Source organism: Garra rufa, chromosome 14 (assembly GCF_049309525.1).
Source record: "Garra rufa chromosome 14, GarRuf1.0, whole genome shotgun sequence".
NCBI classification, from domain to species: domain Eukaryota; kingdom Metazoa; phylum Chordata; class Actinopteri; order Cypriniformes; family Cyprinidae; genus Garra; species Garra rufa.
The window spans coordinates 38,689,255-38,704,795 of NC_133374.1; the positions used below are offsets into that span (position 1 = coordinate 38,689,255).

Consider the following 15,541-nt stretch of genomic DNA (forward strand, 5'->3'; position numbering starts at 1 on the left):
TATTTTTTATCTCATAGTACTACATAAACACTGATATTTGTGGCATCCAATTATTTATTTTAGTTTTTTGCAAATGTGCATAAAAGCACATCTGCAAGTGCAATTCAATTTAAGCAATGGAAAACAACCAGATGTTGACTTAAAACATGAATATCCAACTTAATACAGCTTAGTTCTGCTTAGTTTTCCAAATTCTGTCTGTGAGATGTGTTTGTGATCCTGGAGCACAAAACCAGTCTGAAGTAGCAGAGGTATATTTGTAGAAATAGCCAAAAAAAAAAAAAAAAAACATTGTATGGGTCAATTTTATAACTTTTTCTTTTATGCCAAAAATCATTAGGATATTAAGATCATGTTCCATGAAGATATTTCATAATTTTCCTACCATAAATACATCAAAACGTAATTTGATTAGTAATATGCATTGCAAAGAACGTCATTTGGGCAACTTTAAAAGCAATTTTCTCAGTTTTTTTTTTTTTTTTGTTTTTGTTGCAGCCTCAGATTCCAGATTTTCAAATAGTTGCATCTCAGCCATATATATTTTCCTTATTTATTCAGCTTTCAGATGCATAAATATCAAAAAAATAATAATAACAAAATACCCTTATGACTGGTTTTGTGGTCCAGGGTCACATTTTTCAACGGGATGACTACATAATACACTCTTAAAAATAAAGGTGCTTCATGATGCCATAAATGGCTCCATAAAGAATCTTTAACATCTGAAGAACCTTTCTGGTTCACAAAAGGTTCTTTGTGGTGAAAGGTTCTACAGATTATAAAAAAAAGCTAAGTTAGAGATGGTTCTTTAAAAGAACGTTTGACTGAATGGTTCTTCTATGGCATCGCTGTGAAGAACCTTTTAAAGCACCTTTATTTTTAAGAGCGTACTGCTAGTTTCTTCCACTTGCATCTGTCATTATGAAGGATTTCATGACCAGAAAAAAGAAAAATGGCTAAAGTGACTTACAGACAGTGGAAGAGAGGCAGCATTGTGACACATTTGAATATTTATTTGAATAGGTACAGAGCCTGTAGTCTATGTCCAACAGGATAGGTATACCATCTATTTTTTCTTCTTTTGAAACTACATATTTGCAAACAAGGAATGCTGTTGGGGAGGGTGGGCTGTAAAGAAAACATAATATAGCCATCAAGAGGTTATGCAAAACAGAGACAGCTCTACAGTCAACTAAAATTAAGAAACAAAAGGATGGTAAACCTATAAGTGGGAAACAGCGCTTTCAGACCGTCATCTGCACGTGCTTTGGGATGAAGGCACGACAGAGTCCGCCAGAGACACGGGACATGTCGCTCAACACTGAACGCGAATATATCTACATATAAAGATGGACTCTGCATTTGCACTACAAGTAGGAGTTTAAGTTTAGTCCATCTCGCTAATGTTCACACACCTCCAAATGCTGCAATGTGCAAAACGCTGTAGAATTGCTTGTCGGTCAAGAACGGTGAGGGGCATTAATGGGAAAAAAAACAAAAAAAAATGATAAGTCACAAACATTACAGTAGGTACTTTTAAAACTAAAGAAAAAAAAAATAACAGCTTACACTTACAAAACTAAAACCCACTAAAATGAACTATGCTGCAGTTTAGCACATGCAAAGGATATGTCCGAAACCTCTCACACATAAAACACCTCCCCACATGATCACGTACGGCTCAAAGCGGTCGGGCCGCAGATGGTGCTGGATTTATGCCCGAGAACAGAAAAGGGGGGAAACTCATCATGAAAGCAGAGCGGTTAATGTACAATAGCCCAGGTCTGTGCAAAGGTACAACAGTGCACAATGTGTATTACATGTATTTACACCAGCACTGAAAAATAAAAGCGGAAACGAAAAAGGCAGGGGGAAAACAAAACGACCTCCTCGACGCAACTCTGCTCCAACACCCAAAGCTCAGTCCAGTGTCATCAACACTAAATAATATTTAAAAGGAAAGGGAAAATTAAAGTCACGACATTGTCTTCTTTAGACCACTGATGTCCAGTCATTCCATTGAAGGTGATTTGCTTTTGTTTTTTTGTTTTTTAATAATTATTCATTCATTTAGCCTTCTTTTCCAGGCTATTCCACAATTTCCCGTTGAATTCCCAGATTGGTCACCTTCCACACGCCGGTTGATTTTTCGATGTCGACTCGCTGCGTTCGATACATTCAGTCCTGCGTTTCATCAGTCAGTCAAGCACTCACACCGTCTCGTCCATTCACTTGCGCACACGCAGCAAAACAATGAGGCGCCGTTGGGCCGCGGGACGCCGCTAGCGTGCAGGGAGAGGGCTCTGGTCTGCTGGGTCCGTTCTCCAGCACGTCAGATGAAGGCGGCCCCTCAGCTCAGGGGCCAGTCGCACACACACACACACGCTCTCATACACACGCGCGCCTCAGACCACCTCTCAGAAGTGTGTTTGTGTCTCTTTGTTGTTGGCGTTGGTGGTGAGGTTCTCCTTTAGCGTCCTTACCTCAGATAAATTCACGTGAGACGTCTTGGTTTATTCCCATTGGTTTCGGTTTGGTTTTGTTGAAAAGACACGCGTTCGGTTTAGATGGTCGTGTTTTGAAACGTAGTAGTCAGCCACTCACTCTCACTCGCATCCACTCAAAGCCATCTCAAACGCCGTCCGGACGCTTCCTTCAGAAGGCCAAAGGAACTCCACTCAATTTCTCTTGGATTTAGATGCAGCTGGATCCCATCAGCCAAGCACAACGGACCTAATATTTCTCACACTCTCTCGCGCTCTCTCTCGCTCGCTTTCTCTCTAATTATTTTTAATGTTGAACAGAGTGCTGCATCACAAACAAAACTCCAGATTTCCCCGTCACGTCTAGAACTGGAACCCTTCTGCTGGCACGTTGGTTGAAGAATTGAAGCTGTACGTTCCTCCTTGGATCGCTTCGGGGACCAGGTTGGAGTCCTCGTCAATCTGAAAGACAGAAAAGCGATAACAGTTGTAAGAACAAGAATAAGAGCTTCAACAACTGATCACAAACGATGAATACTTACATCATCAGATGAGAAGAACTGATCGATTATTTCATAAGCCAGTTTGTAGATGTCCTCATTCTCATGGTTCTGCAGTTGCTCGATTTTCTCCAAACCTGAGCAACAAATGATAATTAGGATCCTCAAAAACACTTGCCACAATAAAAGAAAAAAACAAGGCTTAAGACTTTTAATTTTGACCTTTTTTCACAAATAAGTTCATCTTTAGAGTTAAGAGTGGTTTGTGAAACTGCTGCATCCTTGTTGCAAAACTGTCTAGAGGTTTTAAATCTTTTTTAAATCTATTTTCCGTAAAGTCATCAGAAAATAATACTTATTTGACACACCAGACCTCAATCATTCAGTCCTTTTTAACACCACTCGTATTTCTAATTGAGCTGACATTCAGAACTTCCCCCATGCAGGCAATAACTTTTTTTTCTTAATTCGTTTCACCTTGATGCATGTCAAAAGACGGCTAATAGAGCTGGGCGGTATGACCAAACATTTATATCACGGTATTTCTTTTTTCTTCATGCATGTCTAGGTGTTAACCACATTTCCTAATAAATTAGAGAATAATTACTGCAGTATATTGGCTTACATTGACCGGACTAGTATTAACCCAGGTTTGATTGGTCTCACAAAATGCTGCTGTTCACAAAGAAGTGACAGTGGCACTCATAATTGTAATGAAGAAATCAGAATTCATGACTTGCAGTCAAAATACACAACACTTTGTGCATTCTTCATATTCCAGGTGGAGGAGGTGGTGAAGCAAATGTGCTTGTGTTGCCTCCTGCGGCTACAACTTTAGCCTGACCACATTTACATATGATGTAGTGATGCACTGAAATGAAAATTCTTGGCCGAAACCGAAAACATTATGCCAATTATTAGTACCATTGCATTTATGGCTATGACTGTGTACTAAATCTTACTAGAATCAAGGCATTGCAAATGCATAAATTAATGTTGAAGTTTCAAAGAAAAAAAAAAAAAACCTACTATATCAATTTAAACAATTATTATCAATCAAGTATTATATTACTTAAATAACATATACATATATTTTACTGCCTTTAAGTTGTTTAAATTTTTATAACACATTATCTTTTGGATCCATGAGTTCACATTTACACGAGTCTTCCAGCAGGAGGCGCTGTCAGAATGGTACACAAAGTAGCGCAACAAATGCCTTTGAAACGTGCAGCGCTCATTTATTCAATGGATAGCCTTTTGAAGTTTCATCGCAATTCTTGTCTTTCAGTCCCCACATTTAAGAATAAAATGTCGGCATTACAAGTTTTGCAAATCACTAACCCTGGGTCTTTCTCAGATATACTGAAATACGGCCACACCGCAGATGTGTTGCTTCAGACAAGCACGTGCAAGCTGCGGTTTCTGTTTGCATCAACATACCTGTTCCCAGCGCTAGGGCTGTGCAATTAATCGAAATTCGGTTTCGATTTCGATTTCTGCTTCAAACGATCATGAAAATGCGGTAATCGAGATGAAACGATTATTGCGCCCCACTCTGCCCCCTTACCAGTGGTGCGCTTTCGCTCCTCCATAAAAGCCAAATTTCACATGCAAATCAGCTAAATCATGTAAGGTGGCTTTCATAAAATGGGACGTGATTGATTTATTAATGTTTCTTTGATGTTGTGTTTTTAATAGCACGTAAGAACTTGCGCTGTCCTTTGTTAATGCGCTCAGAGACGGAGCGGAACACGGACATGAAAGTTATCTTTTAGCTCAAGGTGCGCACCTAAACGGTCAAATACACGCAAAAATATTTCTAAATGAGGGGCTTGGTGATTATTCATGTAAACTCTTGTCAGTTATGTCTTAAATGAACAAACAGTTGAGAATGAAAATCCGTGCGTAACAGTATAATGGGTCCGTGTGGTTAAAGCGGCAACACATGATATTCCTTTTGGCGTCTCTCTGCCTAATATGAATAAAATGTAAAAATACATTTTATACGAGAAACATCACTCACTGCTCTTGAATGAAGGTCGTTTTTAGTTTTAATAAGAAACACAGCATGTTTAACTATTAAAGTGAAGACATTGTTTTATTTTACATTCAAATTCAATTTCTGTAGTATTGTTAGACTACTTTAGACTTGCATAAAAGTATTCAGTATTTTTAAAACAGTTTTATTTGTATCTTTTTCTCGCTGTATTGCTATCTTTAAATTAATCACTGTGTAAAGTTTGAGCCTGTCATAATCGTTTAAATAATCGTGATTACAATATTGACCAAAATAATCGTGATTATGATTTTTGCCAAAATTGAGCAGCCCTACCCAGCGCTTTGTACGCACACACTCACCGGTATTGGGTTATATGAAAAATGAATATTAAAAAACAAAAACGGTATTCGGTATGAAAAGGTATACCACCCAGCCCTAACGGCTAATACATTGAAAATTACAAAAAAAAACAAAAAAAAAAAAACAAAAAAAAAAAAACTTATGAGCTATTCTACAGAACGTGCGCAAACTGCTGTCCCACAACCCCCCCAAAAAAAAAAAAATTTAAAAAGGTTTAAAGAATTCAAATCTTAGAGGTTTATTAAAGATCCTTCTATTACCCATTAAAATCCACCAAAATATTTAAAATATCATTAAGCTTAATAGATTCATACACAACCATCTTTTATTGGTTACTTTCAATTCAGAGGTGGCTATTCTGAACCCTAACCCCAAAACTTCAACTTATGAAAAGTCATAAAATAAGTTATATAATCATTTTATATTTTTCTTTTAAATACTCTTCATATTTAAGGGAAATCATTTTAGTGCAGTTATGCACATTTTTTGTATTTTATTACGTTTTCATATGCAAGTAATGTAATGTGGTCCCGACCAAAGCATTACTGGATGTTTTGTCAAAAATATAGTATACTAAATCAACTAAGATGTTACACTTTTTGGTTCAAATTTATATTCAAACTGATGAATCCTTAACTTTGAAATTGGTATGATCAACTTTTTGCCTTTTACAAAGAAAAAATAAATTTAACATACAAATCTTATATATTACATTTGTAATATTGTTACAAATGGAATTGTAAATACATTTTTTCAGAAGTAAATAAACAATCCAGATGTAATCCAAATCTTAATAGGTTAATATTACCCTTATAATTAAATTATTATTATTATTATTATGGTGTTTTGGTGATGACAAACTTGGGGAGAGGACAAATATTCCAAAACTTCCTGAAAATACAATATATGAGAAATAACTGCAAATAACTAGAAATGTGTATCTTGGATATTATAAAAAGATTCAAAGTAGTTTTCAACTCTGACTTTGGACCAATTTTGTATTACGTTTTTAAATAGTGCAGTATGTAGTCCTTAAGTTAGATTAAAGTTCATCATTGCACAAGTCTACTAAAAGCAGTTTCTCATTCCTGGTCCTACAGCACCTCAGCTCTCAACATTTGTATGTCTAACCTATCAAACACACTTGACTGGTAAAGCTGCCGGTGTTTGTGTTGGAGGTCCAATCACAAGTCTCTGCTCACCTCCACACTCCTCGATGAGGTTGGCGATGGTCTCTGCTTCATCATCAGCCATCTTGAGAATATTACTGAGCCCGTCCAGAACCACCTGCACCACCTGAGCGTCTTTCACGATCAGCAGGTTACAGAAGGGAGGAATCACCTGCTGCTGGATCAGGTACGCCACCTACAGGAAGACACCGCAACATCTGAATACTGACCCTCGTTTACACACAATCACGTGAACACGAATGAATAACACACCTGATCCTTTCTGCCACTGATGGTGAGATTGCTGATGGCCCACGCTGCCTCCTTCTGAGTGCCAAAATCTCCCTGCGAGACACAGCATTGTGTTATAATGAGGTCTAGAATCAGTCAATACTAGTAAACATTCACCATTCTCTACCTAGGGTTTCTGCAGGAGTTTCAAATCTTATTTAATGCTCTTTTTAATGCCATTTCTAACATTTTTAATGCCATATGAAGTGGTGGTGACTAGCAGGGGCTGTTGTAGTACTGGTAGTAATGGTACTAGTTGTAGTAGTTACTGTCTGCCTTTTAGTGCCGATTTGTGTCCCCCGGACATCATGTGTGATTTAACAGTGTTGATTCCCATTGTACCCAACTTAAACACCCTCTTACAAACATTACAAAATCCTTCTCCATTTTGACCTTCAACAGGCTGCAACCATGTCTTAAATTGTTCATCCAGCCATGTTTTCTGGAATTTGCACTTTCCCCATTTTTCCGCTTTATTTTTTTCCCCTCCACATCACAGTCAGCCGCTCTTAAAAAGCCTGTCACACAATTGGACTGGCCAGAAGCAATTACCACACTGGTTCCGTGTTTATCATACTCCACGACAGAGAATCAAAGTTATTAATTATACAGGCTATATTCAAGATAAACTGGTAATATTTGTTTCTTCAACACTAAAGTTAATACCCGTATAAAACAATTTAATGCTTTTTAAAGCCACTTAAGGCCTTAATTTTTGCAGAATCAATTTAACGAATTTTAATGCTTTTTAATGTCCCGCGGAAACCCTGTAACAGCACAGCAAAGACTATATGCTATAATTAGCACACTGAGATCTACATGCCACTGTTTTCAGTTACTTCAAATGACGAGAGCTCAGGTCACCCACCTTATCCAGCAGCAGAATAATCATGGGCACTAGATTGGCATCAATGACGGCCTGAACCTGCTGCTGGTTCCCTGCTGTGATGTTGGACAGGAACCACACGGCCTCCTGCGAAAGTATAACAAACAAAACTCATTACACCAGCATCAGAGCTGATGACATTCTGTGAGAGACAAGCGGTCGGATCAGATCGCAGGGCGTGAGACGGGTCTCTGGCCCTGCCGAGATTGTGGCGCTGGCGGCCGAAGGCGAGGATGATACTGAGGCTCTAATCATCAGCCAGACCGCAGAGAAGCCTCAGTGTAAGCGGTCCGCCTCAGATGCACTCCTGTATCAGCACTGATCACTGATCTCTGACACCCCCACACATCAGCCACACACACACACACACCTGAGTTTAACTATTTTAAACATTAAAAAAGTTAATCTAAACACTGTTGCTGTTTGTATTCAACTGTCACTCAAGCCAGCGCCACACCTCAGCTGTCATCATATCCAACAAGAAAGCACTTCATTTATGCCTTGATATTTAAAAGCATCCACAGATTTGCATTTCACCCCGAAATAAACAAGAAACATTTTTCTAAGAAAATAGTACTTGCCATAAAAAGCTTTAACACACTAAAAATAAACCCTCAAAACTCCCAATACGGTGATCAGTAGGGCTGCTTGATTATGTCAGATCATAGTCATGATTATTTGTCAATATTGTAATTATTATTTTTATTTAACACAATTATGAGTGGGTGCGGAACTTATGATAGATTCATTTAAAGATAGCAATACAACAGAAAAAAAAAAAGATACAAATAAGTTGTTTTTTTTAAATTGAATGTAATTAATTGAAATGTAAAATAAAACAGCATAGTCTTCACCATAAAAATTAAACATGCTTAGTTTCTTAAAAACTGTGAGTGGCTGAGTGATTGCCATCTCTGTGTTTAATGTTAAACAAAGACAGAGGGAATATTCCATGTGGACACTTTAAGAGCTGCACGGATCCAATATACCGTTACACACGTATTTTCATTCTCAACTATTTACGTTAATTTCAGACATCGCCAATGAGGGTTTACACGAATAATCACCAAACGCCGCATTTTGAAATTTGAATGTATTTGACCATTTAGGCACGGATCTTTACTTGTCCATGTTCTGTTCCGTCTCTGAGCGCATGCAGAGAACAGTGCAAAATCTCTTTCGTGCTTTTAAAAACACAACAAACATTAATAAAGCACGTCCCATTTTATGCAATTTACATGTGAAATTGTTTTATAGAGCAAAAGCACACAAAGGGGGCGGAATCGGAAGCAATAATAGTTTTATCTACATAATTATATTTTAATAATAGTTTGAAGCAGAATTCAAAATTTCGATTAATTTCTCAGCCCTAGTGAGCAGAATTAAACTCTTAATTTATTCCCTTACAAACAATTTGTTCGAGATTTGGGGATGAAATGCAACCAGAGGATGTTCACATGGGCTCATGTTACCTTGTTGATCTTCTCTTTTGGGTGTGTGAGGAGGGCTGGGAAGTGACCCAGAGCATCACAGTTGAGCACCACCTGAGTCTGTTCATCGGTTCCTGTCACAATATTCCCCACCGCTCGCAGAGCTGCCGTCTACAGTCATAACAGGAGAACATTAGAGATTACTCAAGCTAAATGAGTGCAGAAAAACAGATTTGGGGCACGTCTCTGAAGTGACACCAATACAAGATGTTCTTCCATACCTGAACTTTGACCTCTTGGTGGCTCAGTAAGGGGACAAGGTACGGTACAATCCCAGAATCAATGACCATCTGGATCTGCTCATTGCCAGCGTCGGTGAGATAGGACAGAGCCCAAACTGTGTCCACCAGGATCTGCAGGGAACACAGAGTTTAACCCGTCTGCAACAGAGCGGTGCATTTACAGACAAAAACTCAAGAGCAGCACTTACGTTGACATCGGTGTGGTGAATGAGCACACACAGGGCAGGAAGAATCTGTATGAAGAAAGGCACATGATCATCACCATTAACAAACAGAGACAGATGCACATTAACTTCTGCTATTAGAGTCTCCAATGACTGATGAGAAGGGCTTACAGTGCAACCGAAAACTACTGCGTGAGACTATGAATATGATATGTCTGACAAATCCTTTCATAAAGTGTAGAGAGTGTAAATAAGAGATTGATTGTGCAGTATACAGACCTTCGTTAATTATACTGGAACTTTGTGAGATTACGATGAAGATGAGTGGCAGCTTTTAATGATTAAGAAAGTTTGTAAATGAGATATTGATTTAATAATGCCCTAGTGATGAAGTGACTTACATTGCCTGACTATAACACTTTGGTCTGATTTTGCTCCATTTCATCAACAAAAACTGTCTGAAAAGTCACAACGGAGCTGCTGTGCATCTATATACAAACACAGCATGAACATGCACCTACAAGCCGCTTATGTTCTTCTGTCCCACCTCTGTAGTACAAATTGTCAATACTGGTTTCATTTGATTGGCAACTTCTTATTCTGTCGTTTTAATTATACATTTTTAAAAGCTTAAATATGACATACTAATAAAGTTGCCAAAAACGCTATTATTACAAAGGTAAAAACAACATTCCCCAGTAAACCACTTTAAGGAGCCAATTATCATGGGAAGTCAATGGGAAGGCATATTTTTGATCAGATTACACAAAGGAATCCCTAAATTAAATATAAATTAATGTTAAAACACAATATTTTCTCATTTACATGTACAGTACAGTTTTATTTAACTTTTAGGTGCAACACCTTTTCATTTAATCATTTATGTTTTTATTTACCTGTTTGTAAGCACTGTGCAGTGTTAATGTTCAAACTGTGCATTTACAGTACTACAGTGGCTGACAATAAATATTCTTATTAGGAATAAGAGTACCTTGTTTTAAAACTGTCCACAGCTGTAGTTGAACAGTTAGGCCTACAGCGCTACTGTATATTACTGCTGGTCATTATGGTGGTACTTGGAGAGCCAAATATTTTCTCAGGTGGCACTTGGTATAAAAAGTTTGAGAATCAATGAATTAGAAGGTGCTCTTGAGATTGACTATGCTCTTAAAATTTTTAAGTTGAAAGAAAGTGTAGAGCCCTGATGAGGGGAGGGTCAGCAGCAAATCAGTGCATGTGGATAAGCATACTGCAAATACTGTGATTAGAGCTGCAGTGTAACAAAAAAAAAAAAAAAATTATATTATGGCAATAATGCCAATGTTCACCACACAAAAAAAAAATTAAATTTAAAAATGATTAACCTTCATTGTATCAATGTCTACAACTAATAAGGTTTGAAACAACTGCAATAAGGCGACCACACTATGAGTTATTTATTGTGCAGCCCTAATTAGGAGAGTGCAGATGGAGAGAGACCTGAAAACCAGCTAGCAGAACAGCAGAATCTAATTAGCAAGTTTAAAACATGTTTTACAGCAATGGTCAATTGTGCAGTTGGCTAAGCTGCACTAGCATTTAAACTACGAACATGTTTAAGCGACCAGATCTCAAAGTTCTGAAGACTTTCCACCTGTCAGCTGTTAGCAGCTGCTGCAGACAGGGACAGAGACTATCAGAGGTAAAGTCATGCACTTCCTGTCTAACACTCAGGTACAAGCTTACTCTAAGATCACAGATGCATCACATTCATACCTCCTGGATGGTCTCCATGGGCGGGGGCGGGTCCTTGTGGCGGCACAGGTTGACCATGACCCAAGTGACGTTGCGGAGGAAGGTGATGGGTATGGAGGGGCTGATGAAGGACAGGAGCGGTTTAACCACACCCAGACTGATGACGTAATCTCTGCACTGAGGGCCATCACCTGTAACAGCACAGCGATCATTCATCTGACACAGCACTCCTATCCCATCAGCCTATGATCATGACACCAAACACAGCGAAACACGAACACCCACACAAAGAGCAGCTTTAGATGGCGTTAGACTAGGGGTCCCCAAACTCCGTTCTGGAGGGCCGATGTCCCGCATAGTTTAGCTCCAACTTGCCTCTATATACCTGCTTGTAAGTTTCTAGTATGCCTAGTAAGAGCTTGATTAGCTGGTACAGGCGTGTTAAATTAGGCTTGGAGCTAAACTCTGCAGGATGCCAGTCCTTCAGGACCAAGTTTGGGCATCCCCATGTTAGACAAACCAATTCATATTCACTCCACACCATGAGTGTGAACATGTCGAATCACATGACAATCAGGATGAGAAACAGCTACTAGGGATGCTCATATTGACCGTTTAAACGTTAACCAAATATTACTATCAGTTAAACGTTTTTTTTTTATATATATTTTTTTTTTACGTTCGCTGCATGGTGAAAGAAAAAATAATGCTATACGCAAGTTATGTTTGCTCACAGGCAAGTGCAGTGTGGCTGTACAGGCATATTTCGCTGAGTAAACACCTGCTTCTTCACTTAACTGATGTAGTATATGCAACACAATGGCAAGTGGCGATATATTGGGTTATCAGAGAGTGAATCCGTGAGTGAATGTATTCAAATTCTGAATGGATTATAGCCTAGAAAGTGCGCAATAGGCGCTCCCCTTACAGAAAGCGGTCACTCATTTACTGTTCATCGCAATCCCACAGTTAAAAATAAAATAACCTTTACACTGCACAATTAATCTCGTTTTAATGAGAGAGTTCACAAACGTGTAGAAATCAACAGAACTGAAAACCGGCACTTTGGGTGGTCAGTGGATTGTAAATTTAGCCGCCTCCGAATGGCCAATACAACCATTAAATCAACAGATATGTCTGTGATTGGCTATTGCTGAACTCTGTAAAAACATGTGTCTTTACACCATATGACCAGTGGATGAGAACTCCCAAACCGCAAATTGAAAGGATTTGTGATGGTGTTTGTCACGGATCTAACAGTTAAAAGACAGCGTCCAGTCTATCCGTACAGCATGTCGACATGTTTAAAACTAGGTACACGGAGGTATAGGCTGGCCTGCTATGTACGCTTATGTCCGACGGGAAGAACAAGACCGGTACAGTTCTTCAAAATGCATAGAAGGATTCAGTGTGTTTTAGTTTTGTCTTAATTAGAGATAGAGATAGATATATATAGATAGAGATAGATATATATAGATATATATATATATATATATATATAGTGTAGGCTTAATTCTTTTTTATATATTTTATTCTGATTTTCTGTTCTCAGAAGCGCTGCTGATGCGTGATAATTTGATGTGAATACAGTTTTTGTTGCTCCGTATGCTGCAGTTTGCACGTTGAAAAAACATTTGCTTGTATTTGTGCATCACAGATACTTGTGCATTCTACTTTTTAAAATAATTTATTCTAATTTTATCAGTTAACGGTTAATGTTCGAATAATGAGCAGCGGTTGTCGGTCAGGAAAATTAACCGAAACGAGCATCCCTAACAGCTACTGAGACGAATGGTGTGCCAATGACCTACCATCAGAAACTTAAAACGCTACACACTGGATCTTTGATAAGGGCCAGTTGGCAAATCCCATCAGATGATAATAATGCTACAGTAGAGAGTTAATCACTTACCGATGATGTTCCCCAAAGCCCAAACTGCCTGCTCGCACACGTTCTGATGGGGAGAATGCAGCAGCCGCAGGAACAGAGGAACAGCATCTACACATGAACATGCAGACAAAGAATGAGACTCACACATACACATCTCACATATTTACACTTTGGCTGTAGCTAACTCTCACATACAACGGTTTAATGTAGGGATGCACCAATATGAAAACACTACACACTGGGCCAAAGGCCAATTACTGAACATGGATCCAAGGGCCAGATTCACAAAACATTCTTAAGAATGTAGCAAGCAAAGAGACAATATTGACCTCTAATATTTAAGTTTTGCATTGCTTTTGTTTATTTCACACTGTGTTGAGTAGGAAAAGACAGAAGGGACGAAGTCGGGACTATTGAAGTCTATGGATACATCTCCTGTTCAAAAAGTGTATTCTAACGTTAGTGATTGACAGTAGAATAGTTCGCTATAACTTATTACCCAAGTTCTAACGTTACTAGCCAAGTTTACGAGACTAGCCGTGTACCCACTGACATTTTCACGGTTGTCTTTTCTTTTTCTAATTTTTCTTTCGGGTTTTATGCTGCGTTCCAGGCAGGTTCATAAGCTTGCAAATCACGACTCACAACTTTGTAGCGTTCATCCAGGCAAGTCACCCCAAACTGCCTGAGCGCATTAATTATTATTACATTATTATTAATTTGTTTGCAACGTTATACTGTCCTAAAGTCTATTTTTTCACTGTGTACCACTTGCATAAACACCGCACCCGTAGGTGCTGACATAGTGGATTCGCAGGCTATGTTATGTCAGAGCTCGGAACTGGGAGTACATCCATCTAGTACGAGTTCACGAGTGGGAAGTCACAGGTTTGACTGCTGTTCGGGTGCACTTTCACGGGTAGAAGGTTGGAAAAACACGAGTAACGGGTTGCCTGGAACGCGGCATTATAGCGCTTCCGGACGTCTTTTGCAACAGACATGCGCAGTTGAACCAGCATGACGTATGTGTGAGGTAGGCTGATAATTGGTCTATAAATACGACATAACCTGTGGTTGTATTTAGTGCATATTAATGCGCAGGACGCGTTTGCTGTAGCAGCGCACACACATACCGGAAGCGTTCAATCCGATGAGGGCACAAAAATGAATAAAACAGATCGCCGAAGCTTAAGACAGACCCTTTAGAATGATGTATCATTTTCTTCTTGAGAAAAAAAAAAAAAAGTTCTTAAGAACATATTTGAGAACTTTCTTACAAAATTAGAATTTATCATAAGAAATGGCTTGATTTATTTCTTAAGATGTGCGTGAATCCGGCCCCAGGATTCTGAAAACCAAGTACTAAACAAACATGAGTGCAGAGAGCATCGAGTATACATACTTGACTGCACCACAGCCTGAGTCTGCTCAGATGTGCCCGATGCGATGTTGGTCAAAGCCCAGGCCGCCTCAAACTGCAGAGATGGGCTGCAGAGCAAAAACAAAAGATCAGTATGGACTCCTAACACAATGACTCATTCAGTCACATGGCACAGGTCTTACTTGTCATCTCTATCCAGACAGTGCACCAGGATGGGCAGAATACCAGACTTGATCAGGTCGTCTATGGGAGGGTTGCGGTCACTTGACAGCAGCTTCCTGCAAGAAGAGGTCAACAGGATGCGTCACACAAGCACACAAGTCACATACTACAGCAAACATACAAGCAGTCAGGAAACTATTACTAAACACTTGACTGCCATTACGAAACTTCATGACGATGATAAGCAGTTACTCACCTGGCGGCCTGAACAGCGCTCAACTGAATGCCCTGGTTATCACTGGTTGCATTCTGTAAACATTCACAATCATCAAATGCCTTATTATATGAAGACAAAACAAAATGCATGTTGTGTACAAGCCATTTCACCAAGACAGGTAACAACTATAAGGGTGAAACTCATGAAAAATCCAGGTCATTGAGCCTTAAATATTCAGTCAATGGAGGAAATCCAGAAAGATTCACTGAGTCAGTGAAAATCTTAATTTTTTTTTTTTTTAATTCAATCTATGGCACGCTGATAGGTGAAAAATACATAGAGAGTGTGGTGAGCATCTCACTTACGGCTCATTTACACTAGGGATGCAACAAATGTTTGGCAACCGAAATTCAGCCAAATAAGTGAAAAGGAGGAAAAAAATTTTTAACAATGATGTGACGCAATCAAATAGAGGAGCGCACTAATGCAGCAAACGTGGGCAGTGTATTTAAAAAGCATTTAAAACTGCCAGAGAAAGATGCAAAAATCATTCCAAGCACCGACAG

General features: G+C 38.9%; 1 protein-coding gene and 1 non-coding gene across 2 annotated transcripts; both read right to left on the reverse strand.

The window, feature by feature from the left end:
• Positions 1-995: 995 nt before the first annotated feature.
• On the reverse strand, positions 996-15,124 carry kpna4 (karyopherin alpha 4 (importin alpha 3)). Its single transcript, XM_073817409.1, has 13 exons — positions 15,015-15,124; positions 14,779-14,874; positions 14,618-14,703; positions 13,237-13,323; positions 11,346-11,515; positions 9,615-9,659; positions 9,406-9,537; positions 9,167-9,295; positions 7,677-7,781; positions 6,791-6,862; positions 6,551-6,713; positions 3,029-3,123; positions 996-2,948 (listed from the first exon to the last, which is right to left on the reverse strand). The coding sequence occupies exons 1-13, from the start codon at positions 15,122-15,124 to the stop codon at positions 2,850-2,852; spliced, it is 1,389 nt and encodes a 462-aa protein (XP_073673510.1). The 3' UTR covers positions 996-2,849.
• LOC141285582 (small Cajal body-specific RNA 7) lies at positions 7,854-8,171 on the reverse strand. The gene has a single exon (XR_012338707.1).
• Positions 15,125-15,541: the final 417 nt, after the last annotated feature.

Bases quoted from the DNA above. Each gene is read 5' to 3' on its own strand.
- kpna4 (XM_073817409.1), bottom strand. From the start codon at position 15,124: ATGCATTTTGTTTTGTCTTCATATAATAAGGCATTTGATGATTGTGAA. The intron at 11,516-13,236 runs GTAAGTGATTAA...GTGCTGTTACAG, and splicing joins GGCTTTGGGGAACATCATCG to GTGATGGCCCTCAGTGCAGA. The intron at 9,538-9,614 runs GTAAGTGCTGCT...TGTTCCCTGCAG, and splicing joins TTCACCACACCGATGTCAAC to ATCCTGGTGGACACAGTTTG.